At 38.5% G+C, this 27,972-nt stretch overlaps 1 protein-coding gene and 1 long non-coding RNA gene across 3 annotated transcripts; one reads left to right on the top strand and one right to left on the bottom strand.

The window, feature by feature from the left end:
* Window positions 1–73: 73 nt before the first annotated feature.
* phf20b (PHD finger protein 20, b) lies at window positions 74–27,206 on the bottom strand. Of its 2 annotated transcripts, XM_082144630.1 has the most exons (19): window positions 27,053–27,206; window positions 20,771–20,876; window positions 20,091–20,262; window positions 19,899–19,983; window positions 15,825–15,901; window positions 15,265–15,736; window positions 11,304–11,405; window positions 10,802–10,936; window positions 8,805–8,864; window positions 8,465–8,713; window positions 7,048–7,218; window positions 6,833–6,928; window positions 5,415–5,546; window positions 4,980–5,158; window positions 3,821–3,920; window positions 3,465–3,660; window positions 2,948–3,356; window positions 1,877–2,096; window positions 74–1,756 (listed from the first exon to the last, which is right to left on the bottom strand). In XM_082144630.1, the coding sequence occupies exons 2-19, from the start codon at window positions 20,851–20,853 to the stop codon at window positions 1,611–1,613; spliced, it is 3,084 nt and encodes a 1,027-aa protein (XP_082000756.1). In that variant the 5' UTR covers window positions 20,854–20,876; window positions 27,053–27,206; the 3' UTR covers window positions 74–1,610. The 2 variants fall into 2 exon arrangements, with proteins under 2 accessions (XP_082000756.1, XP_082000757.1); XM_082144631.1 differs by lacking the exon at window positions 5,415–5,546.
* LOC309480220 lies at window positions 14,201–14,648 on the top strand. Its single transcript, XR_014199573.1, has 2 exons — window positions 14,201–14,376; window positions 14,443–14,648. It is a non-coding gene; the product is annotated as an uncharacterized lncRNA (long non-coding RNA).
* Window positions 27,207–27,972: the final 766 nt, after the last annotated feature.

Below are 27,972 nucleotides of genomic sequence, written 5' to 3'. Positions count from 1 at the left end.
TTAGATTTTCATTATTTATACATAAGTGCTAAAATTATAATTCTGTTATATCAACAAAGTGAAAACAAACAACTGAAGTTTAAATGTTTGCATTTATTTTCTGGCATTTGGATTATGTGTCAATATTTCAAGAACTTATAGATTCCCAGGGGACCCCAATGCAAAAAATATGCCAAACAATGGAAAAATTAAATGTAAAAAAAAAAAAAAAGAAAAGATTGCAATACTTAATCCGTAACTAAATTTCCAGTGCCTTGAAAGCAACAGGGCAGATATAAAAATACAATAGACAATACTGAGTAACAGCCAATAGACTGCTCACTAGCTGTACAGAGAAACACAAACCCTTCAAATACCCATCGGCAGGATTTTATAAATTCACAGATTTATATCAAATGTAGTTTGTGTATCTGAGGGTGAATGACACTCGAATTGGCCTGAAATAAGATATCAGGTCGTTTTTTTTTTAGGGTCTAGAGAAAAAAAACAAAAAAACACACCAAAGGGCGAGAACACTAAAAAGACCCCAGCTTTTCTCTCGTTCTCTCTCTGATCATACAATACTCAGACTCGCACTGTATAAAAGAAAACCAATGGACAGAAGTAAAAAGGTGGCAGAATCAATAACTTAAATTCACAATTACAATAACTTAAAGGCATCTAATGTCTTAATCAAAAACAATCTTGTAGACTTGAAAGCAACAGACAAAAAATAAAATAAAAACAGAATCAGAAACAAGTTCAGAGTCATTGGGAAAACAAGAAATACAAAGAAAGAAAAATATACATACAAAAATGCAGTATGCAAGATTTCAACATTCTGTGCTTGTTTAATGTACCAGTGGAAACAAAGCCCCGCTGTTCTGAAATGAAAGCAACATCAATTGTGTCAAAATATTAGAAGGTTATAGGCAGAAAAGCCCAAAACTACAGTATTCACAACAGATCAAAGATTACAGAAAGTCTTTACTGTAAATACAAGTTTAAATCAGAAATAAAAAGAAAAAAGAAATTGAATAAGCAACTGTTTGGGTTATTTACAAGATTACTTTACTTTTAAGTACAAATATAGAAGTAAAATGCAAGTATTTTCAGATTAAAATATATTTTCATATTGTTATAGTCATATTTAACATTTTTTCTCTTAACTACAGCAAAATACCATCCGGGTCCTTAAGCTCCGTACACAGAGTAAAGGCGTGCCGAGAGAGTCCAAAACGATCACTTATGAATGAACATAAAATGATTATTGAGCATGTCCAGGATACAGAGGAAATTACATTAAAAATAAAAAAAGAACAAAAAAAACCTCCTAAGTCTATGACAGACACAGCTAAGTGCTACAATTAAGCATTAAATTCCACAAATACAAAAGATAAAATAAACTGTTGTTTGCATCAGATATCTTTCGTCTCAGTCTTTTCTAACCGTTGACCACACCAGTCACTCCAACATGCATGTGCCACGGAAACGTTAGCTTGATTCATTTAGGGGTTTTCTCTCAAAAACCAGGCACACGTAATCATTTCCGCAGTTTCTTGCCAGACTTTAAGGGACTCTCCATTGTGCATTGGATTCAGTTTGAGCCGTTCGTATGTCCTCTGGCGCCCTCAAGAGGATGAGGAGCAGAGTGCGATCTGCTGGACTGTTCCCAGGTCAGTCAGGAGTTGTCTGATGCGATGCTTCAGCTGAGGGAGACGCGCCAGCGGATCTGGAGGTTCCAGCTCACCTGTGAAGTCTAGCCAACTCTCCAGCACTGCATAGTGAATTCAACATGTTAATACGAGCAAAGGATTAACCACACCCATCTGAAATTACATTTATTGTTTGAATAGTTTTAAACCAGAAATGTTTAAAAGATATTGTAGAGTCTCACCGTCTAGTTCTCTCTCAATAAGGTCCATTCTGTGTGTGACTTCGTCCTGCACTGCTTCAATGTGCTCTAGCAGGTTCAGCTGCCACTGCTGGTGCAGCACAAGATCAGGGTCTGGCTTGGGGTCAGGGGTCACAGGGTCAGGCTCCTCTTCCTTGATTTCCACCACACAGCTCTTTTCCTGCTCAGCGGAAACCAGTCGCTTCATACGGCACTCCAGCTCCTGAAAACAGAAACTAATGAGTCGTATCTTTGGCGTGTACTGGTGCTCTCGCATTATTAATAATGTGAAATAAATTAGATGGTTGCTCATCCTAGCATCCCAAATCTCTTTAAGCCAATTTAATTAGTTCAGGTTTTATGCAGCAAAACAAAATGCATGGTTATCCAGTGATGATTTTCTAGTGTTCGCAAATGTAAGACATGCTGTGACAATTTGCAGATACTATGACAGAATTTGAACTGGTTTGAAAACAGATTTCAAATTAGTTGGAAAATTAATTCAGAACTGTTTTGACTTTGAACTGATTTGACAACAGATGAATTGGTTTAAAAAACAGATCTTAAAATGGTTTGAAAATAGATTGTGAACCGTTTCGCAAAACAGACTGAACTGATTTGACAACAGATGAATTGGTTTAAAAAAAATAAAAAAAACAGATCTCAAACTGGTTTGAAAATAGATTGTGAACCGTTTTGCAAAATAGGCTTTTAACTGGTTTGGCAAAATAGGCTTTGAACTGGTTTGGCAAAAGACATCAAACTGGTTTGGAAACAGATCTCAAACTGGTTTGGAAACAGATCTCAAATTGATTTGGAAACAGATTTCAAACTGGTTTGAAAATATATTGTGAACCGTTTCGCAAAATAGGTTTTGAACTGATTTGGCAAAATACATCAAACTGGTTTGGAAACAGATCTCAAACTGGTATGGAAACAGATCTCAAACTGGTATGGAAACAGATCTCAAACAGATTTGAAAACAGATGTGCAGTGCAAATGTGCATTGGCTGACAAGCTTTTGTCTTATAGTGTGCACTTGGCCAAATAGGAAATTAGTTGCTTGCAACTTACCTTACTAAAAGAGCGGTCGGCCAGCTGAAGCTTGTGCTGGTCGTGGTCCAGAGGCATGCTGTACCTCTGCTCGGCCATCTCTAGTAGGTCCTCAGTGCTCCTGAGACTGTCCTCCAGCTCAGAACCGCCCCGTGTCTCCACCACAAGCCTTCTCTCCACCGCTGGGTAGTACGTACGGGGCTTCTGGTAGCAGTGCTCGCTGCTAATGTACGAGTCTTGGAAAGAGACATGCGTCTCCACGGGCGACGGGACTTCGCTTTTCATTGTCTCAAATTCACTCACTCCCATTTCAGGGGGTGATGGGGGAAAAGGAGTAGTAATGCCAGAATCACTAGCCGCCTTCCTCCGTAGGCCGTCTACAGGTTTCCAGGGCTGCCGCCAGAGTTTCAGGTCTGGGTGGGCTTGTGTCCTAAAACAGGGGGCAGCTTTGATTTATAACTGAAGCTCCTACTGCACTTTCACAAATTTACCTAATACTCTGTCACATTAAGAGCATTAGACAAAAGGAGTTACTTACTGCAGGATGCTCATCTTGAGCTGAAGACCGTTCAGAACCTCAAACACACGGTGGACGTCCCCTAGAAGCTGATGGGCGGCTGTCACTTTCTTACTGTTCTGGTGGGAGTAGTTCTCCTCCAGGAAAGACAAGCCATACATGTGACCGCTGCTCAGCCAGTCTTTATCATACCAGAACCTTTGACTCTGTCTCTGGGCTGGATACAGACAAAAGCACATGTAAACATAAAAAAATACAAATAAATTTATTGATGTGGTTAAAAAAAATCCTTGTTTTGCCAACACACACAGTCCAGAAAGACTAATTTCAAAATGAAAGTTAATATCCACTAAACTGAGGTTATTCAAGTCTCTCACCTGGTGGGTCTCTGCAGATGTAGCAGCTGTAGCTGTCTGGGACACTGTCCTCATACAGACCCATACACGTCCCATGCTGCCAGCACAAACACTCATCACACTGCAGAGAGCACAGGAAATAATTCATAATACAATTCAAGTAAATGTGCCAGTGCATAATTGGTTTAAATTCCTTGTTCTGATTTTTTTTTTTCATACTACAGCTCATAGTATGTCAGATATACTCATATATTATATTTTTTACAGCTGATTTTATAAATATATCATTATTTGCATCCAATTTATATTTTTAATAAATATATACTCAACTATAAATACAACTTTAATCTAAATGATCGGGGTTTTTGCTGCATTGAAAATATTTTGGCAGCTGTCAAAATGAATCTTTGTCCCGCCAAAGATTTATTTGATCATTTAATGTGAGATACCTAGCGTTCTGCAGTACCGGTACCCATGGATAGCCGACTGCTTTAAACACTCTTGGCTCTGTAGCCAATCACAGAAATATCTGTTACACTTTATTTGAAGGTGTCCATGTTTCAGTGTAATTATACTACATTTAAGTACTGAGTAATAATAATCAACTACATGTCTTTACTATATGGGTTAAGAGGATTAGGGTTTGGTTTAGTTGCATGTAATTATGCATCATTTATAGTTATTACTATAGTAAATACATGTGACAAGGTCTCAATAAATAACTACATGTAAAATAAAGTGTTACCAAAATATCTGTTGAGTGTGTGAATGCAACGCCCAATCAGATGTGTTTAAGTTAGTCAAAATCCACTCAACAAATATTTTTATTAGAACCAACCATGTATAAACATGATGTCAATAAGAGATTGCACAGCTTCATTGATTATAACGGGAGTTTTTCATGCTGCTAACTACACATTGCCAAGTTTCTGGATTGACAATCATATTTAAATGCACGATTGAATCCGATTGACAGTGATAACCATAGCAATGGATGCAACAATCTGATCCTGTATGTCAAATGATCTGTGCATTAGTCTTTGAGTGTAAATGCTAAATAAATAAAATAATAGACCACTTTTTCTATGTAACGCGTTACTTTCATTTGATTAATTCTTTTTTTTTTTTAAAGTCAGAGGCTTGAGGTCTTGACATGCAGTTTCAGAAGGTAGTAGTTTACCTGTATCATGAAGTCGTTCTCCTCCTGAACTTCACAAATACAGCGTACGATCTCCGAGCCGTGAGAGACGGTTTCCACACCCTGCTCAGAGAGGGGCATGTTCAGATCCAGCTCAGCATCAGACTCGTCCTCACTCCATACAGGACTGTCTGAAGACAAATCACTGCTGCTGTCTTCACCTGGCGGAAACGAGAAGGACCCCACACTTAAGCAGAAGATTTAATCTCCATTTTTATACTACAGTCATCCATGCAAGATAATCAGCTACACCAATCACACATGCACACACACATTAAAAACAATTCCAGAGGGATAAATCTACATAGCGGCAGTGACTAAACACAGCTAGTCGAGACACTGAAAGACAACAATGCAGGAGAGGAACACAAAGCAGGCAGCTGTGAGTTCGGAGGACCTGCGTTCTCTGTTACCCACCCTGGCTGAGCATCTTTTCAGGGCAGAGTCCCGTGTAGGATCGGTGTGTGAGGGAGAGGGGCAATTTGTGGGCCGAATTCAGATTGCAGGGGAAAGGCTTTAGGCCAATGCTCTCCTCAGTGCTGTAACAGTCTGTCAGAGGAGGAAGAGCAGACGCCACACAGGGTTAAACACAGACCGAGCAGTTCCTCACCGACGAGGCGGCGTGTAGATGTGATTCAGTGAGTTCTTGAAGCTGTCAAGAGGAACTGGTAACTGAAACGTTCCTTTTGTGGGTGGCTGTGCACTTTCAGAGTCTATTAATAACTCAAGACGAATGACACATAGATTTGGTGTCCCAATGCAGATAGAAAATGGTTGAGAATCTCAGTATTCAAAATCTAGTAATAAGTGAATTGAGCGTTTATTTCATTTAAAAGACAATTTGTACCATCATCTTGCTACAACTCTGAGTGACACATGGGAGAGGGAGCGGCTCTTGAAACAGTGAACTGTGCCTCATTCATATACATATATATAAATAAAAATGGCATTTTTTTATTTCATTGACAAATTGGCAAAACAACAAAGAAAAACAACTTTCAAATATTTGTTAAAAATCGAATTTAAAATGTGCATTTAAAATGATTAATTATTTTATTAATTAAATAAACGGTTTTAAATATGTCCATTATTTTGTCCATTTAAAAGGATTTATTTCCAATTTTATTTTTTAATTATTCAAATTTAAGTCATTATAAATAAATAAAATGCAAAGGATAGGCTTTTAAGGCTTATAAGTTTAATAATTTATGAACAGGCATATTATAAGGCGGAATGTTTTTCTACCTTATATGAGGCATTTAAAAAAGCATGTGCATATTTATTTTGTGTACAAAAGTAGTGGTGTGCGATATCACGATTTTTGATTATAGACGATTAAAATGTCTCCACGACCTGCTTTTGAAGATGAAATATAATTGTGAATCGTGATTTTCCTGAAAAAAATCGTGATATGATATTTTTTGCTATATCGCCCACCCCTATGACAGTGCTGTTTATCAAATGACTCAAGCTATGTGAATTTGTTGAGGATCTAAACGTCACCAACTGAGAATGAAACATGAAAAAACGCTCTGCATTAAAGTAATACGTTTTAAAAAAACATTACTTTAAAAAGCTGCCTAATTTTCACATTTTAAATATATAACTCTGAATAGATTATGTATAGATTTGCAGTTTATTATGCATTCAAAACAGAAACCCTAGAGCGTGACATCATATCCTGCTAAAATATATTGCCGGGTCCAAAATAATTTGATATGCTCAGTTTAGTGAAACTGCCTATTTAGAGAAAAGTTGCAGCAACAGCGGACACACAGAGGGGACAGCAGAGAGCCGGAGAAAGAGCCACCGCTGCACTAAAACTGCCGTCTCACCTGACTTAGACTTCCTTTTCTTCTTCCTTTTCTTCAGTTTGATGCGGAAGAAATCCCTCTGCCGCTTCTCTCTCAGCCTTTCCCGTTCTTTCACCGCTTCAGATGAGAAAAATAAATCTCCATTACTGTCATGGCCTGATTGTGGTAATATGCAGAGAAATCAGCGAGAGCATGATCACAGAAATAGATGGAATGATCACGATGCTCTCAAATACCTGTTTCCTTGGCAACCCAGTCTCTGTCGTCATGCAGCGAGCGGTTGAAGTGTTGGTTCTCTTTGCTCCTCTCTGCACCCAGTGTGGCCGAGCGCTGCCGATGCATGCTGCCAACCGCAGGGGGCGACAGAGTGTGACCTGACTTACTGTCACTCAGAGGAGAGGGAGTATCTGTGGGAGATTTAAAGGACACCTATTATGCTTTTGGATTTTACCTTTCCTTTAGTGTTTAATATAGCTGTTTGTGCATGTAAACAATCTGCAAGGTTACAAAGCACTAAGTCCACGCCAAAGGAAGTGAATCTCTTGAACAGAAAACACTTGCCTGAAACACTTTGTTTGTAGCCCTGCTATTATTTCTGTTACTAAGCCATGTCACCATGTGACACATAATGCCTGCCTACTGGCTTCTTTGTCCCGTCCTCAAAGAACAGTTGGGTAAGTGATTTCGCTATCTAGAAGAGACGCTGTTTTTGTTTTGTTTTTGGTACAACATTGTAAGGACTTCTAATAGAGTGCAACAGCCAGGTTCTGGAAGTAAAAACTCATTCACTTTATCCTTAAGGAAATTGATTTTTAATAACTTATAAACCTTTAAAGACAGACATACTGTGAGCTACGAGGTTGTTAATCTATGGTATTTGCTTCTCCTGAAGCCGTCAGGCCATTTCATTTTAGCATATTTTCATGCTGAAATAACAAACATGTAATCGTGAAATAAAATAATAATGTGAAATTCCAGGTGAAAAACTACATTACCCACAATGCTGTACGCAAAATTACACCAATTAGAGAGTCGAAAAAAGCAACCCTCCAACCCTCTTTTCGCCCACTCCCATTAAGCACTGCAAATTATGTAATCTCTCAACGTTCTTGACTTCTACATAATTTTTTATTTGATTATGCTGTTCGCAATGCATCATGGGATTGTAGTTCTTTCCCTCACTAAAACCAATAAAGGGATAATCTACCCAAAAATTTAAATTCTGTCATAATTTACTGTTTATGGGTAACCAAACAGTTGATGAGCTCCATTGACTTCCATAGTATGGAAAAAAAATACTATGGAAGTCAATGGGTGATATTAAAATAAAAAAATTAAAAAAACTTCTGGTACCAGTGCTGCAGAAAAAGTTGATGAGAAATGTTGCACCCGATACCAACGCCATAGTTACCATAGATGTTTACAGCTGCTCATTAGGCATCGGGAACGGAAACATTTCCGACATATGCTCTAAGCAGTTGACCAATCACAACAGACTGGGCTTATCAGAAAGGCGTGTTTTAAAGAAACAGGAAATAAAACAGAGCGTTTCAGCGGGTAAAAAGAAGTGCCGCAGAAATGCGCAATATGAGAAAAATTTGTTTTTGAACTTTAAATCATGTAAATGTGCCAATAGACAAAGTGTGCACTAACGGTGGGAAGCCGAGACCGTGCGGCGCCTGCGAGGGGTCTCCTGGCTGTGGTTCTGCTTGTCTGAGGAGCGCTTCTGGACGCAGCGAGGGGGGCTTGGGTCGCTCTGTGCGTGATAATACTTCATGTGGTAGTGCAGGAGAGATGCCTTGCGGAAAGACTTGAGGCAGCCTGCGATCTTGCATTTGAAGAGGTTATGGTCCAGCTCAATGGACAGGATAGGAGGAGGCTGGTTTTTGATGACCCTGTACACTGAGGGAGGAAAAGGGCAATGGGGTCACATAACAGCAGGTTTTTATATTGGACTGGTGAGAGGGAGAGAGCTGAGGGTTTGGGTACTCACATGGTTCTCTGCTGTACTTGTTTGTGGTTGGAAGGTGGACTTGCCGTTTGAGCGCTGCAGCTGAGAAAGCAATGTGTCAATTAGCACATCATATACATGCATACGTTTAATTAACAACATTTGTACATATACTGAAGACAATGTGAGAGGTGCCTGTTCAATAGCCTTCTGCAATAGCAGGGTGTTGTTGCTGTTTGCCAGGGTATCGCCATTTTCTTACAACCAATACACACTACCGATCAAGTGTTTGGGGTGTTCATTAAGATTTTATTATTTTTGAAAGAAATCATTCGTTTTATTCAGCAAGGATGCATTAAATTGAACAAAAGTGACAGTTAAGACATATATAATGTGGCAAATGATTTATATTTCAAGTGAATGCAGTTCTATTGAATTTTATATTAATCAAAACATCCTGAGGAAATGTGTTGTGGTTTCCACACAAATATTAAGCAGCACAACTGTTTTCAACATTGAATAAATGAATACATTTTTTCCAATAAATTGTATAAATTACATTTTAAAATATATTCAAATTGAAAACAGTTATTTTAAATAGTAATAATAGTATTTTACAATATTGTTGTTCTTACTTTATTTTTGATCAAATAAATGCAGCCTTGGTGAGCAGAAGAGACATACAAAAATAAAAATCTTATTGAACCCACACTCTGTAGCAGTAGTGTAGATGACGTTTTACAATAATTATCACAAATATTAATATATATTACAACTACGCAACACCAAAAGATTTATAAGACTTTTAGTATATTGTCTTGGGGTTGCTATGTTCAAATCTCTCACACACAGTATTAGAAGTAAGGAATAATTGACGACAGGCCGTTGAATTATTAGAAAAATAATGCACACCCGAGGTGGTAATGCGGTCACGACGCGAAGCGGAGTGGCCGTTACACCTCGGGTGTGCATTATTTTTCTAATAATTCAACGGCCTGAAGTCAATTATTCCGCTTATACTACAGTTACCACACCTCGAAACATTGTTCAGATTATGTATTTCAAGACGTTTGTAAAGTTTTTGTCATTAAAATGCTCTTGTATGTAGGACTAATTTCTTACGCATCTAATCCCATGCCTCCGTTGCTAATTCCAAAACGTAATTTCAGAGTTAGTAACGGAAGTTTGAGCCGCTGATAGCAGACTAATGCTGGGGACACACGTCTAGCTGACACATTCTCTGACTGTTTTCATCGACTGCAGCAGATTTTAAACACCGACTTTGAACACAGACTGAACGCGCTGAACACGCGTTTGGGCATGATCAGTCATAAGTATCAAATTACGTTCATAACCGGCCTTAAAGTGTGTTCCCGGCTTTATGCAGTTATTAATGCAGTTATTAGAGAGAGATGTTGCAATAATGAGACAGAAAAGCATATGTGCGTCAATATTATTATTTATTTATTAATTCAATTCGTTTTAATTAATTCGTTAATTCTTTTTTTTCTTTCTATTATTGACAGATGACAGTAGACTAGCCAAATAAATGAAACCCAAAGCCCTTTTAACAAGTAGGCCTATCAATAATTATTTATTTGTTAAATTATCTGCAATAAAAATCCGTGCTGCAGGACTATCCATTTATTTAGCCTATATTCAGTTTAATTTTCTATTGATTATAGATAGGACTTTATAGTTTATTTATTCAAATTAAACAACATGTTTCTATTGATTGTGAAGCTAGACATTGAAAATTGCAGATCAAGCGCATGGGGCTAAATGCTTTTTCTTGTTATGAATTGTATCCTATTTTCCATTATTACAGTTGACTACGCGAAGTGATATGGAACTGTAATGCGGTCAAGACCTGCCTGGAACTACTTTAGCCGTGCGTTTCCCTGAAAATAATGCACACCTTAGAACGTTCATCAACCAATCAGATTCAAGCATTCAACGGCCCTGTAGTATAAATAGTAATAATGATGCAGTCTTAGCAAACACCTCTGATTATCAAACTGAAACAGAAGGATGTATACCATGCTCAGGTGTAGATCCTGCCTCTTCTGTGGATGCTGCATTTCCTGCAGGACTGGTCGGGTCATCCTTACTTTCTGAAGTCTCTGGGACAGAGTCTGTTTTAAGCGGTTTGATTTGAGATGGACTGTTTTTGTCTATGAGGGGATCAGAGACATAATGTGGTGTCAGATGGTTTAATTAATAATTACTATAAAAAAAAAAAAATTAGGCTTTAGCACCCTATCTAGCTCCTACGATAACTTGCAGGGCTACATATCATCAGGGCTGAGAAATTAACAACATCGCAGACAAAGGCGACAGGTAAATGCAGTTAACATTAGCTTTCTGTATGTTTATTTCTTATCACTGTTTTCCATGTTCATTGACTTAGTTTGTGGAGTAAGTATATGTAAACTGTGTGTTTTAAAAATGGCAGGTGTCGATGTTTTGTATGGCATGCGTTCGGCCAATCAACGTACACTTGGGTTGAAAAGCCCTTATGATAGGAGATGGAGAACTAACCTGTGCTTGAATTGGCTCTGCTTCTTTTGGACGGTGGTATCTGTCCTGTTGATGCACGTCTCTTCCTCAGTTCTGGTCCATTGGGCCTTTCCACATCTTTTGCTGAAAATGACAAGCCAACAATTTCAATCATCAAGCCTGTGCCAAATACATTAGTAAATCACCCAACAATTACTTACTTGCGCAATACATGGTTAAAATTGTATCACTACAAGTAATATTCCCTAAATGACTTCACTCGGCGACCATCTTGGCAATGCCAAGGGAAGGGGCAGTTATTTTCTACTCCCGTTCAAAAGTTTGGTAAAAAATAAAATAAAATAAAATTTAAACATTAAAGGCTGCTCACCAAGGCTGTATTTATCTGATCAAAAATACAGTAAAACACAGGGTTCTTGCAGGTTTCAGCAAGTCAAATTTAAGACCTTTTTAAGACATTTTAAGACCATAAAGTTTGAAATTTAAGACCTACAAATACCTATAAATTTTTGGCATTGCCCAAAAAAAATGTCAAATCAAAGAATTCATTTTATTTCAATGAATTAAGTAATTGAAAAAACATTAATTTAATTTACAGATAAAACAATCACATTAGTAACCTTCCACACCCAACAACATGTGTCAGAATCAGAATCAGATAGTGGTGCACGATATATCGGCCGCCGATATAATATCGGCCAATATGGTCATTTTTTTACACATTGGGTATCGTTCCGATGTCAAAATATGGCCGATGTGAACAGGCCGATATTTGACGTGTGAAGTTGAAGATGAAGTTGACGATGCTGACTCGATCTTAACAGTAGTGAATGTGCCTGAGATAAATACACATTTCATACAGATGTCATAAGCAGAGAACAGTCTGTTTTCTTTCATTTTGAATTGTTCTGTTTAAAAATAGACATTTCAAGCTTTCTATATATGTCTCCGGTCTGTGAGGCAGGTAGATTTCGGTTCATTTATGAGACGCGCTCCAGGTTCACGCGCCCTCGCCTCCGTGTCCTGATTAAATATTTTCTACTATATTTACTTCTTATTTAATTCAATCCAGGCAAATGGTTGATGAAACATTTATCAAAATTAAGATACAATTAATACAAAACGAAATTAAATTTAAAGACAGGCTTTTTGTGCTTTCTGTTTGAGGTCTCTGTGAAAGTTTTAAAGCAGTCTTAGTGGCGCTTTCAGAGCGCTCACGTCAACTGTCCCGTCCGTAACATTGTTAACGCAGTCCAGTGCGACTTATGTTTTTTTCCTCTTCATGACACATTTTTGACTGATCGTTTTTTGACTCGTAGATATTTGAATATATTGCTTGATATTTCATACCCGTTCGAATTAGATTTTTCTCAAAAGTGACAGCACGTGTGATTTGTGGATTACTGATAAGCGCGAGTGGAGAAACAGGCGTTTATTGATTCATTCTCAGTGTTGAGAAACGTAGCCTTCATGTGTTACGTTATTGTATTAATAATAACTAAAGTAGCCTACCTAATTATGTTACATATTTATTTTGTATGAAAACTAGCGCGTTCGTTACTTATGGATTAAAAAGTAGGCTACCGTTGTATCAGTGCTGCGCGAGCTCTCTCTCTCACAAACACGGACGCGTGCACACACAGAGAGAGAAGATAATTGTAAAATGAAAAATTTACGGGCTAAGTTTAAATTTTGTTCTTGCTTGTTTTTTTTCTGTCAAAATATCAGAAAGTATTTTGTATTATCCATCCGTGTTTTTAAAATTCGTTAAATGATGGACGTTTTACTGTTAACACAGCTCATGTCGGATTCGTCTAATTAGCCTAGGCTACTTGTTTAGAATGATTCGTTATGCTATTATTGGACTCCTGTCTATTCATTGTCAACTGTTTTCTATAAATATGTTTGTATTGGCTAACATTTATTCAGTTAATGAGTGTCCTGTTTAAAATGTGCAATGTTCAAACGCAAAGACAGCACGTCACAAATAGAAGCCCTTTTCCCTGTGGTATTTTTTAGTATCATATTTGGATATTGGAATAATAAATAAAGTAGCTTATCTTAATTTTACACAATGATCCTGTTTTTTTTTTGTTTTTTTTTTACTGTTTTCTAAGGGTTTCTTAATTTTAGACAAGTTGACCAGCACACATTACTGTATATGCAATGCAGTATAATGCATGTGTGTCGTATGTGACATATTTTGCACACAGGTAAAGGCGCCCAATATCAGTCATTTCTAAAGTAAAAAAAAAAAAAAAAAAGTGTTTTGGAAAATAGCTCTTTATTTGATAATCATTAAAATTTGTTTTCTATACAGAGATATCGACATCGGTAAATATCGGTATCGGCCATAACAGCAATATTAATATCGGTTATCGGTATCGGCCACAATTTTCACATCGGTGCATCACTAGAATCAGATTTTTTTTTTTTTATAGAAAATTGTACTATGCATATTATACTGTAAAAAAACACATAATTAGTTGATTTTAGTTGATCATAACTAGAGATTAAATGGCATGAACATTTCATTTAAATGATTATTGTGACAAAAATGACCACGGTTATCACAGAATCCTGTTCAAAAAGTACTAATACTACACAATGTCGAAAACCAACAAATAACAAATAAAATTAGCATCAATATGCACTTTTTTTTTACATAAACATTAAAATAATACCATTAAAAATGATAGCCAGATTTTAAAAGTGTCTTGCAACATGTTATACTAACATGTACAAGTTCAAATAAAGTTTTGACAAAAAAGTTTTTTTATAAAAAGATAAACCTCACATATTTCAGACTTTAAATAATTTTTTATATAAAAAAATTACTGACATTTACAATGCACTTTAGCTTATCTTTTATTATTAATAGTAAAATTTGGTCGGATTTTCCCGTGCAGTCTGTCGTTGCTATGCAACCGTGCACTGCGCTCTCCACAATGACAAAGAAGTTTTAGTGGCTACTGGATTTCCACCGGCGAGAAACGCTTGCTGTAGCTCTGCTTCAAGACTTATTTACGGAGAAGAGAAAAACACCCGTAGTGTTTGGGTGCACCCCATCCTTCCAGTTGAGTGAGCTTTCAATGTTGTTACGGAAAGGGGCGAAGCTGATTGGTTGGTTCTTGTCACATGACCTCCGGTGCGTTTGCAGCATTCTGAAGAGTTGAGATTTTTTTTATCTCGCTGCGCCTGGAAAAAAACGAGTGCGTCGCTTCAGTTATGAGCGCGCGCCTACATTTGAACGAACTCGAGCGCGCAAAAGATGCGATATGTGAACGGCCTGTTGGCGAGACCTTTTTTAGACCTGACTAAATGAAATTTAAGACCACGGATGAAAATCTGGCCGTTTTTAAGACATTTTAAGGCCTTAAATTTAAAGTTCAGAATTTTAGACTTTTTAAGACCCCGCGGGAACCCTGAAAACAGTCAAATTGTGCCATATTATTACAATTTGAATGTATTTTAAAATGTAATTTATTCCTGTGATGACAAAGCTGTCAGTCGTCAGTGTCACATGATCCTTCAAAAACCATTCGTATATGTTGATTTGCTGCTCAGGAAACATTTCTTCTTAGTGCTGCTTAATATTTTTGTGAAACCTGTAATCATTTTTCAGGAATCTTTGATAAATAGAAAGTTGCTTTTGTAGCTCAAATCATTGTTCCAACTAACAGACATGCATGTTCTAGAGTAAATAAACGACTACGTCTATCAAAAAAGCAAGAGCAATTGGCTCTTTTAACTGAAATGCAGGACTTCCTGTCCAACAGATGCCATATTGAGCATTACGATTTCTACCATTCATTTTTATTTGAGTGGTTTGTCTTCTCTCCTTATAATGTCTCTCTCTATTTGCCACTTAGCAAAGGCTGATTGGCGTGTGTGTGAGGCTGAATCTGGCTCTTGGAATTGAATCATAATCAAATCAAATATTCAGATGTAACACCAGCATGTTCCCCCAAACCAAACTCACCATCTGCCATCCTACTCCGTGTCCTTCTGGGCAGACTGGGACTTTCATCTGACGCTTCTTCCTTTTCTTTATTGTCCTCTTCGTTCTTGTCAATGTCATTTTGAAGTTCTTTGGTCTCCTCCTGTTCTCCATTCGTCTCTTTTTCCTCTGGTTTGTTCGCTCCTTCTCCATTCTCAAGCATTTCTGTCTTGTCATCTTCGCTGGGCTGTTTATCGCTGTGCTCAGCAGGTCTCGGCTCTGATTCGTCAACCATCTTAGTTGCTGTGCTTTCGCTCTCTCCGCCATTCTGGAGATCTCTGGACTCATCCATCACTGTGGTGTCTTCTTCATCCCCCTCTGAACCGCTCTCTTCATCCTGGTCAGAAGTGCTGTGTCTCGAGCTGTTACTTCTGCTGTTCTCCTTAGTCTTCCATTCTTTCCCATTCTGATCCCCCCGCTTTCGAGCTTGCTGATTAGTTTTGCCATCAGAGCTCTGTAGATAAAGACCAACTCATTAAAGTGGTTTCTTTCATGAATGGCCTGGTTTAATACATATTAGAGCTGAGGGAGTAACTTCTCACCTGCTTGCGGAACGGCTTCACCTTAATCCCCTTCACTGTCTTTATGACTCCATCAAAAAACTTCACTGTGTAGACACCTGAGACATCACAGAAGAACAGCTTTCATAATGAACCTATCATAATGTAATACCCAACACATTCATAATGTAACACTATCATAATGTAATACCCAACACATTCATAATGTAACACTATCATAATGTAATACCCAACACATTCATAATGCAACACTATCATAATGTAATACCCAACACTTTTATAATCTATAACAATATCTGTGGTGAGGGGGCATGGTAAAGCGAAGTCTGCAACGGGAGAGCGAGTGTGGAGACGAGCGGTAAGAAGTGCATGTTGACTAACACCTGTCTCTAATTCCAGTAACTGGCGGAGAGACGGCATATAAGCGGCCTGCAGACCTGGGAAGGGGAGAGAGACTAACCCTGTGGATGCTATTGATTTGAGTTGATTTTGTTTTGTTAATGTACTAAAGCACCCTTGTGGATTATCTTGATTTTGAAACTTTCTCACCGCCCTGACTACTTCGTCATTTTATTCTAAACGGAGTTGGTCAAGTCGCTTGCTGGTCTCCACCAAACACAACACCAAGCGCTTATGGACCTCAGACTGGAACAAGAGGAATGCTTTCGTCTGATGGTTCAGGCGCAGGAGGACCACCCGCGGGTCATCCGGAGCTTGCTTGACCAGGAGGTCGCTCCCACCATCTCTCACGTGCCTCTGGTAAAAATGGGTCCACGGGAGGACCCGGACGCATTCGTGGACCGATCTAGCTGGCAGAGGATCACCTGGTGGCGTGCCCCGGGTCGGCGAGTTACTCTCTAATATCATGCTCTCTCCAGCCCTTCATCCTTTTTATCTCCTCTCCCCTCTCAGTCTCATCCTATACCCAGGTCGTTCCAAACCCGTAAGACTTTCATTCATTTTCGGAACACAAATGAAGATCTTTTTCTCAGGTTTCATCAGAAAGATCTTCATTTGTGTTCCGAAAATGAATGAAAGTCTTATGGGGCTAGGGACGGGAGAAGTCATTGCTCAGGCTGGGGATGCTGTTTCCGGGACCATCACAGACTGACACAGAGGAAACGAGAACGAAGGAGGAGCTAATGCAGCCTAAGTTGGATGAGCAGACTCATGATGAAACGCTCAAAATCGTGTTCGACTGGGTCTGCACCATCGACGGACAGTTGCTCCAGCCGATCAACTGCTCTCCTATTCCTATTTTTCCATAAAAAGAGATAGGTTGTATCAAGTGGCCCAAGACGCACAGACCAAAGAAGATACAACCCAATTATTAGTACCAAAAAGATCATTGCAGTCCAAAAGCAGGACACTTAAGGGAAGGAAAGACGCCATCAAATCTCACGGCCTGATTTATTTGGTCGGGCATTCACACGAACTTCTGCCGATGGTGTGTGGCTTGTCTTATTACCACTCATGGAGGTCCCCTTCGATTGAATTGGTATGGACCTCATCCGGCAATTAGAACGTTCAGCACGCGGCCATCGTTTAGCATTAGTTCTGGTGGACTATGCAACATGATATCCGGAAGCGGTGCCGTTATGCACCATCTCTGTGAAGAGTGTGGTGGACAAGCTGTTTCGTATGATCTCCCGGGTGGGAATCCCCAAACAGATTTTTGGCCATTGAATCCATTCGCACCAGCATTTATCACCCAAAAATGGACGGACTGGTGGAACGGTTTAAAAAATGTGGGAAAAATTGGGATAAATAGCTCGAGCCCCTGTTGTTCACCGTGCTGGAGGTCCCACAAGCCTCCACAGGGTTTTCCCCATTCAAGCTTCTCTATGGACGGCAGCCCTGTGGGGTGCTTGACGTCATTAGAGAGGCTTGGGAGGAGCCTTCAAACAGCCGTAGTGAAATTCAGTATGTCCTGGACCTCCAAGCAAAACTCAACACGTTGGGGTGGCTCTCCATGGAGAATTTTCTCCAGACTCAGGACAAACAAAGTCGGCTGTACAACAGGGGTATGCGGCAGCATCAATTTACACCGGGAGATAAAGCACTTTTATTACTTCCAACATCCAGTTCTTAATTACTCTCCAAGTGGCAAGGACCCTTTGTGGTTGGACCAGCGTGTTGGGGACCTCGATTATGAGGTATGGCAAACAGTCAATCCGCTTGCCCTGATCCCCGAGGGAGATCACCTCTCGCTGACTTAGCTCACCGTTGTAGCCAAATTGCAGGCAGATTTTGTAGACGCGTTCACGGCCCCTGCCTGGTCGCACGGACCTCGTACTGCACCATATTGAAACGATCAAAGGGGTGGTGGCGCGCAGCCGACCCTATCGTTCACCTGAACACAAGAAAAAGGTGGTACAGGATAAGTTAAAAGCAACGCTAGAGCTGGGAGTACTCTGTGGAATAGAAGTCTCTCAGAGACTGGGCGAGCCCAATAGGTTTGGTCCGTTTCTGTGTCTATTACAGAAAAGTGAAGGCCTATGGTATCCAAGTTCGACGCTTATCCAATGCCTCGAGTTGACGAGCTGCATGACCGGTTAAGTTCGGCTCACTTTTATTCCACACTGGATTTAACAAACGGTTATTGGCAGATCCCCTTGTCGCCATTATCCAAAGAAAAAACAGCCTTCACAATGCCGTTCGGATTACACCAATTTATTACCCTTCCATTCGGGTTGTTCGGGCTCCCGCTACCTTCCAGCTTCTTATGGACTAAATCCTCCGGCCACATTCCAACGACGCCGCTGCCTATCTGGATTACATCATCTACAGTAATGATTGGTAGCGGCATCTGGAACATCTGTGCGCTGTCTTGAGATCGCTGAGGGTGGCGGGACTTACAGCGAACCCGAAGAAGTGTGCAATTGGGCGTGTGGAGCTATGTTAGCACAACCTGCCCAAGTCCTAAGACCAAAAAGAAGGTGAGACAGTTCCTGGGTTTGCGCCTAATTATTCGGAGCTCACCAGCCCGCTGACTGATCTCACTAAAAAAGGAAGCTCTAGATCTAGTTTAGTGGACGGAGCTGTGCCAACAGGCTCGAACCAAAGTGAAGGCTGCTCTGTGTGGCGGGCCGCTCTTGCAATCTCCTAACTTTAATCTCCCCTTTGTGTTGCGAAGCATGGGGGCTGGGGGCAGTCCTGTCCCAGGTCATCAGAGAAGAGGAACAGCAAGTGCTGTATCTGAGTCGAAAGCTCTCAAAAAGAGAGAACAGATACAGCAACATTGAGAAGGGGTGATTAGCCATCCGTCGGGCCATCCTCACCCTCCGTTATCACCTCCTGGGACGGGAATTCACCCTCTGTTTGGACCACGCGCCCCTCCAATGGAGCGGATCACCCGTTGGTATCTAGCTTTACAGCCTTCTAAGTTCAAGCTGGTCCACAGGCTGGGGGCGTAGAAGGTTGTAGCAGACTTCCTCTTGTGGGGTGGGGCTTGTGGATTATTTTGATTTTGAGAAATAAAAGACACTCTCTCCCCGACCTGACTTCGTCATTTTATTTGAACCTATTTACACTATCACAATGTAATGCCCAACACATTTATAGTGTAACACTATCATAATGTTATGCCCAACAATATCATAATGTAATGCCCAACACGTTCATAACGTAAAAAAATATATATATAACTATGAAAGGTGCACCGATATTAAAATCCTTGCTGGTACTGATGCAATGGCTGATATAAAAATGTAATAAAATATTCTGTGTAAATACATAAATCGTTTTAAATGCTACATGTGAATTTAGACATCACAACATCACAATGAACAAATGTATCAATTCTAATCGATTAATCAATTTTTAACAAAGCCCCACTGTAATGCATCCTTTTTAATTAAAAGTTACAATTTCTTTAAAAAAATAATAATGGAAGTATAGATTTTTATTTGACTTTTTAATAATTATATGAAAAAATACTATACATTATTACTGTTATTTTTTTTTTTTTTTACTTAACATCACATATGGTACAATACTGTTTCATTTCCCAGTTGGTAAAAACTAACAAAGATAGTGTTGGACCAGTAAGAGGATGTGCTGAGGATTAACACTGTGAAGGTTGTGAGTACACACCATCTTTGTCCCGGGACAGGATCTTAGCAGGGTAGTACCGACAGTCTGACCAGCTGGCGAGAACTTTCTGGTTGACATGAAAGCCCTGAGAGAAGAAACACATCTATATATAATCATGCAACATTATGAGTCAGAGTGTAACTTTGCCCATGCAGACTCTGAGTGATTCAGCAGTTTGACAGAAGTACTCACTGGAGCGCTCTGCCGTTCATTGAGACCTTGTTTCCTAAGCTGGATTCGTTCCACAGGTCTAAGGTACGGACTGCTCCAGTCAAACCATTCATCATAACGATGACTCCACTGTCTGTAGTGGATCAGAACCTTCTCGTCCTCATAGTCGATCTTCTCAATGCTAGCTGCATACCTGTGAACACACAAAGAGTTAACTTTAAATGACCTACTTCAGATTGCTGACCGATTAAGGTTGAAAAAGATGTTAGACTGGAGTTTTATTTTTACGGTTAATAAGCAAGTTATATAGCACCTTTTAATACCAGTATTTAAAAAAAAAAATCATAAAATAAAATATGCATGCGTGTATTCACAAAAAAAAAGAAAGAAAAAATAGGTCTTATTTAACTGATAGTTCAAATATAATGCATGGAAGAGTTTGAGATCGTCGGTTAGTGATTTACAGTAGTAGCAACCCCTGGCTTCCTAATGTCTTCCTATCTCAAATAGTACAGCTCAAAATGTGTGCACTATGACTTAAAATGCTTATTTTTAGATTGTCCAGTTGGCAAATTTAGAACTTTTTCAAAATCTTTGAACGCAACAGAACTAGTGGCATCAGCACCAGCGAAGCATCTGAATTTCAATCAGGCCGAGTGAATGAACGGATGGAAGATCGGAAGCAGAGGGGAGACACTGACCAGTTCTTCAGACTGTCCCTCGCCTCCAGCTGCGCTCCCACCTCGAACGTGATCCCACGCCTGTGAGGAGGGCTCTTTGTCATGCTGGTCACACACAGTCACCAACCTATGAAACCAGAAAAACATACCATGAGGTCAGAGGTAATGGATGTTACAGTCATGGGCGGCACAACTGAACCAAGGTGCTCATAAACGAACAGCATTACTACAGCCTACGGTATTTCAATGCCAAAATATTAGAGACCACATCAGCACTTTTTCAATTATTTGCTACAATATCAGAGCTTATTTGGTCTCCAATATTTCAGTTTCGGTTGTCCAGTGGTTATCCATCTTTTCTAATCTCCTAAAAATGCAATTTCAGTGATTTACTAAACTTTTGGATGATTGGCGCTGTCATTTCCAAAAGGTTGGCATAACAGTTAAGACAGCACAGTTTAGATAATATTGGTCATAGTAACTGATATTGGCCAAAATTTCTAGTTGCATATATATATATACTAGGCAGAGCATAATTATTTTCTAATTGATGAGTTCTATTATTTATACTTTTGCAGCCGATACAGGTTACTGATTTCGTCATCTGAATCAACCAATATCTTGATATAGAGTCTATAGACTATTTAATCCGTCAGATAGCATTTTAAGCAATGTCTTTACAACTCTACTGCTTACTGTCAAGTCATGACCATGTTCTATTGCTCCCTGCCACGCTTGCTAGTTGCTTCGATCCTCATTTTACCTCTTTTGTGCTTGGTCCCATAATTGCTAAATACATTTTTAAAAGTCACTATTAAATGGATGTTACAATAGTTTTTTCTTTCCTATTGTGACGTAAATCTGAGCAAAACGGCTTATCGAACAAGTAAAATGTAGGGCGGGACTTGATTTTGTCCATGGGAAATGTATTGGATGGTTGTGGTTTGTTATTGGTGGATCTCATGTGAGTGACAGGTTGGAGGGGAAGAGGGAGGGGAAGTTATTTTGATTAAATATTATGAATACACATGAATTTAAAATATATGTATATGTGCACAGATAAATAATTTGTCATAAAATACTGCAATATTCCATCAAAAAAAAGTATAGTAATAGTAATATATATATTAGTGCTGGGCAAAGATTAATCGCATCCAAAATAAAAGTTTGTGTTTGCATAATATATGTGTGTGTACTGTGTATAATTATTTTGTATATATAAATACACACACATGCATGTATTTATTTAAGAAATATTTGCATGTATATACTGTATATGTATTTAAAATTTATATTATATATAAATATAAATAATTTATATATAAATTAAAAAAAAAATCTTAAATATATACATGCATATGTGTGTATTTATATATACAAAATAATGATACACAGTACACACATATATATTATGCAAACACAAACTTTTATTTTGGATGCGATTAATCTTTGCCCAGCACTAATATATATATATATATATATATATATATATATATACATATATACATACATATACACGCGTATGCATTGTGTAGTTTTGATAAATGTTTAAAAAAATATACACAAGTAGTGTTGCTTCAATAAATCAGCTGTTGTTCAAAACTATAAATCACTTCCTGTGACTTGTTCTGTGTTTTTTATTTTAACCTGATCACATGCATAAATCAGACTGAGGTTAAATATGTGTGCCTACTGTAAACAAACCAGCTTAAGAGAGATGGAAACCATGTAACCCATATGTTTAGCATCTGTGGCATCAAATAACAATAAAATGGTGGTCATCATCTATGAGTATGAACAACATCCAACACAAGAGGAAATGGCTGAGAATGTAGAATTATGAAATAAAATAATGAAATATCCACAAGTCACCATGAAATCAAAATGTATATATATATATATATATATATATATATATATATATATGTATATATATGTATATTATATGTAGCCTATGTGTGTGTATATATGTATATATACATTGAAATTAAATGACCTTAAACCAATTAATCATGAATCATACAACCACTGAGTAGGGCTGCACGATATATCGAAATGACCAAAATATTGCAAATGTATATGATATGGCTTACAACAACTGAATGATTTTAATACTTAAAGGCCCGGTTTCACAGACAGGGCTAAGGAGATTAAGCCAGTATTAGGCCTTAGATCAATTAGGGCATTTAAGAAGCTTTTATAAACATGCCTTAGAAAAAACACATTACTGGTGTGCATCTTGAGACAAAACATTTGCACTGACATATCTTAAAATCATATTTTAAGACATGTCAGTACAAGCTGCTTTCAGTTAAAACATCTGAAAACATGCACTTTAGTCTGGGACTATAGGCTTAAGCCTTGTCTGTGAAACCGGGGGGAAAAAGATTACAAAAAGTCTAAGTTTTAGGTCGACGCAGAGATTAGACTGGACACATGACTGTTACATACGTGATTCCAGTCCTCTTCCGCAGCTTATATGGCCAACACACAAAATTATTTCACAAGGCATGTCTTGGTGAGCATTCACGTAAACACAGTCATGTCTTAAGTGGAGCAAACTGTTGAGGAAGAAACCGCGCGTTAGGCTTGCTACAATAGTCGGTGTGACCGCTGTTATAAGGCGTTCAGCCGAAACACAGGTTACATCACTTGCCCACCGCCGCCCCCCACAGTCGTTTTGATTTTTTATAGAAATAACAATAATTAAGTTTAATTAGAGAACAAACACTACAATTAAAAACTGAACTGCTGCTCAATTCAGCGTGAGCCGAACAAGAGTCGCAGCACAGATCAGCAGCAGGAGTCAGATTACATTTATCACGAGAGTGAGGAGTTGACTGACAAGATAACAAGATTTGCTTTCAAAGCGTAATGCAAAAGCACCTATTTGGCAATATTTTAGATTTAAACCCAATGCTAATAGGGAACCTGCAAAGGGTTAGTTGTGTTTTTCTAGTTGTTGTGTTTTTCATTAAGAATAATAATTAATCCACCATTCAAGCAAATGTTGCAAATTAGACAAATTAGGGCTGTGCGATATAGCTAAAAAATGTATCACGATATAATGTTTCATATCGTTCGGTATCGATAATTGACATTTTTTATAACCTTTTTTTTTTTTAAAGACAAGTAGAAAAGTGTGAATTTAAACCACTGTTTTTTGATTTTATTTATTAAGGCAAACAACAAATTAAATCAGTTTTAGCAGTCAAAAACAAAATGTAAACAAAAATATCTTCTTTATGTCTTAGTTATATTAGGATAAAAAAGTAAGTGTTAAAGAAACTCTTGAACTTGAAAATGTTACAAAATGTGTACAATGTAAAAGTGTAAACGTAGAACAATCAAGGCAAACTTTGAGGTAGATCATCATCTGTAATAAGTAGGGGTGTAACGGTTCACAAAATTCACGGTTTAGTTCGATATGTGTGGTGTCACGATATGATAGTTCGATATGTGTGGTGTCAACAGTGGTGTCACGGATAGGTACCCACCCATCACCGGACGTCATTTAAGACGTTGTTTTTTGGGCTAAATCAAGTCGGCCCGTCATAGCCTTCATTTAGCCCAAATAGACGTTGAAAATCGGCTTTGTTTGGTCCGTCTGATTTGGTCCAATTTTAGCCCCCCCAAAAAAAAGACTTAGAAAATTTGGCTTTGTTTATTTAGCCCAAGATGCGCGTCTGTTTTGGACCACATATAGCCCTAATGTAGCATAAATATATAACTAAAGTCTATTGTAGCAAGCGAAGAAATGGATTGTAGAAATAGTTTCAAAGTTACGCGTCACTGCACATCCCAGAAATACATTAGGCTAAGTTTTCGATACGGCAAAAAGAAAGAAATGCCAGAGAAATTTCCTTGATTTAAAAAATATATACATTTATTAAAAAAACATTACATTTTCCTACATCTTGAAACTTTTAGTTTTATAAATGGGGGTAATCTTTGAAGGATGAACAAATAATGTTTTGGTCATAACATTAAAAATAACATTTAAATACTATAATATAAACCGATACTGTTTTATCGGCCAGCCCTACGACAAATACATGATAAAAATATGTCAGAATATCCTTGTAAAGGCAGTCGGTTATGTCTTAAGTGAACGTAAACAGTTGACAAAAGCATACGCTTGTGTAACACCATATTGGATCTGTGCAGCTCTTAAAGTGACATCAGCCTAATATTCCTGCTGCCGTCTCTATAGTAACGTTAATCAAACAACAAAAGACAAAAGAGAAAATTCACTCGCTGTTCTTGACTGAATAACTTTTGTAATTATATTTGTAAAGTATATTTTATTTACACAGTGCAGTGATATATTACATTTGATCAGTCTCTGTACCTGAATTCTTAAATCTTAAAATAATGTTTACTTTATTCATAATGTTTTTTTCTCTTTTTTTAACCGCATTGGAATCGAAATTAGGAATTGATAAGAATCAGAATCGATAAGCAGAACTGGAATCCTTAAAATCCAAATGATACCCAAACCCTAGCCCTGCCGTGTATCAGCATGATAATGCAACAATACACACAGCAAGACTTGTAACAGAATGGTTTGAAAGTGGAGTTGAACATCGCCCATGGCCTGCACAGTCACCAGATCTAAATATTTTTGAGCCACTTTGGGGTATTTTGGAGGAGCGAGTCAGAAAATGTTTTCCTCCTCCAGCATGTTCTGGAAGATTAATGTCTCAAAATCCCTCTGTGCACTGTGAAGGACTAGTATCTGTCATTCCAAGGACGCATTGATGCTGGATTGGCTGCAAAAGGAGGCCCTACACCATACTAATATATTGTTGTGGTCTAAAACCAGTTGTTTCTATGTGCTTGTCCTGTGCTTATCTTGTAACGCAAAATAAATGTCTATAAGAATAAAACCAGATCAGATGTGCAGTGTACTGGACATTAATGATTATAGTTTATACCACAGGGAAAAAACTGTGGTAAATGTATGACATAATTCTCATTTGTGTGGGTGTCCCTGTTTAAGCACTTTTCCAAGACTGGTAGAGTGTAGGGAAATATTAAAATGTAAGATATAATTTCGACAGAATGAAGAGGAAAAGGAAAGGAAACTTTGAGCACCATAGACCCTAATGCATTATTACCCTTATTGAATCAAATAGGAAAAAGACTGACATCATTCACAATGAAACCCACCGTCTTTTAGCAAAAAAGGTCTTCATCATCATGATAAATCACATGAAAGCGCGTCGGATAAGTTTCGTAACTGACTCGCGTGCTTATCCAACCCGCCAGTGCTGCGCGCGCAACCGCCGGGCTCGTGCTCGTCCTCGTGGACAGACACGTTCCTACAGATTGCATACATTTTCAATACGTCACAATCGCGGGAAACCGGCACATTACGTTAAATCAATGCTTTCACAAACTCCTCAGCTCTCCCAGTGAACGGTCGCTCACATCGACAGGCGCGTGACGCATATGGCGCCAAACCTTTCCTCCTCGTTGTTTACATTGTCAGGCAAGCGGCTCATCTTTACATGCCTGTCATAACAAGTCGCAATCAGTACGTCAAACGACAGAGACTGAAGATAAACGTTTTTATGGTAGAAAGAGCTAAACATGAACGGGAATATCATATGATTCATGCATTTGACTCTTCCTCTACTTCTCATGCGAGGAAAACGTGGGTGCAACGTTGTCTGCGAACTTGACGCTCACTGCTGTGTGTGTGTAGTTTAAGATAGCAGGCGAACAGAAAATGCTCTGCGAGCTGCACGTCACAAAAAGCGAGTCAAGCCCTCAAAATAAAGTTTAAGTAATTAACTTGGCATTTTAAATGGCTATATTGATATTACATTGTTCCGTTGATAAGAATGATGCGCAACAACAGCAATCCATTTGATTGGTTCAGAGCCCTGACTGACGCGGACTCCGGCGTTCTGATTGGACCGCGCATCTGTCATTCAAACGCTTACGCTCAGCGGCCTCCGCTCGGCCTACTCCTTACAGCATGGGACTACCTCAAGTATGAGTCGAACAAATGTCTTCCAGCTATTTAAAGAAGCCCTAAATGTGCATTCATCCCGATCTACATAACGACTATGACTGTAACCGCCGACAATTTTCATCAATGCACTATCTGACAAAATCAATTCCATGGGTCCCATTAGCATCAAACAGGGGAACATGCATGGAGGCAAGTTTCGTTTTAACACAACAGCATCATCATCACCACCACACACAAATTATAAAATGTACAATTACATCAAATAAACGACCGAGACAGCTGCTCATTGTTTTGCAAAATATAATCACAGCGCCGTTTACCTTTATTGCTGATAAATGTACTCCGACAGCAAAGAAAGCAAGTCCAAATGCATGGGGAGTGCTGTAAGTCGCATGCTTCGAGAGCGAGCGCATCCACGCAGTTTGTTTTCTCCGGCGCGAGCAGCAAGGCCGGTGTCCGCGAGGTGGAGCCTGTCTGCGCATGCGCGAAGCCAGTTACTCCTCCTGCTGTTTGTTTCGTTTCCTCATTTCGTGGAGATTTTTTTTGCGCCTTCATTTGAAAACTTCCCATATGAAAACGACGGTAATAGTTGATGCCTGCGGTACAGAAGGCGTATCCTTGTAAGTGCTGTTTAGTTCAGAGCATTTTAGCGCTTCTTCTCTGAATATATTTATGTTATTATTATTGGACTAGACAGAAGCATGTTTCCTCCCTGAAATCATGCGATTCATTTGTACTCTAACCACGCGACAACACTGATTATGAATTATAGTGTACGAAATACGGGGGTTATTTTAATCTATCTATTATTTAAGTCGTCCTTATGGACATTTTTTTTTATTTTATTTTATTTTATTTTTTTATAAGTTTGCCTGTGTTAATGGCAACTGCATACATTTGCCACAAGTTTTATTTTTATTGGATTTTTACTACTTCCTTTAATAAATATATTTTGCACTAGGTACACAAAATAGTTCCACAATAGGACCTTAAGCACAAAAAAATGTCCTCATTGAAATCCATTACAACTGCAATTTTTTATCCCCAGGTCCATTTAACTAAAAAAATATGCAATCTTTGTTAAGAGGCTTTCATTCTGTTGGCAAGGCTTCACAATTTAAATTTTTACATATATATATATTTTTGTTTTGTTTTATTTTTTACCAGATGGTGCCATTTTCTCAGGTTTGGCCTGTAAAGCATACTTGCTTTATTCCTGTTTTCTGCTTCGGCGTATTAT

This window comes from Leuciscus leuciscus, assembly GCF_965113295.1.
Source record: "Leuciscus leuciscus genome assembly, chromosome: 18".
Classification (NCBI taxonomy): Eukaryota; Metazoa; Chordata; class Actinopteri; order Cypriniformes; family Leuciscidae; genus Leuciscus; species Leuciscus leuciscus.
Note: the sequence above shows the minus strand (reverse complement) of the source record. Positions and strands in the feature narration are given on the sequence as shown.

Coding starts and splice junctions, on each gene's coding strand:
- phf20b (XM_082144630.1), bottom strand. CDS start 20,853: ATGACAAAGAGCCCTCCTCACAGGCGTGGGATCACGTTCGAGGTGGGA. Junction 11,406..15,264: donor ACGGAGTAGGATGGCAGATG/GTGAGTTTGGTT, acceptor TGTCATTTTCAG/CAAAAGATGTGGAAAGGCCC. Junction 3,921..4,979: donor AGAACGACTTCATGATACAG/GTAAACTACTAC, acceptor TGCTCTCTGCAG/TGTGATGAGTGTTTGTGCTG.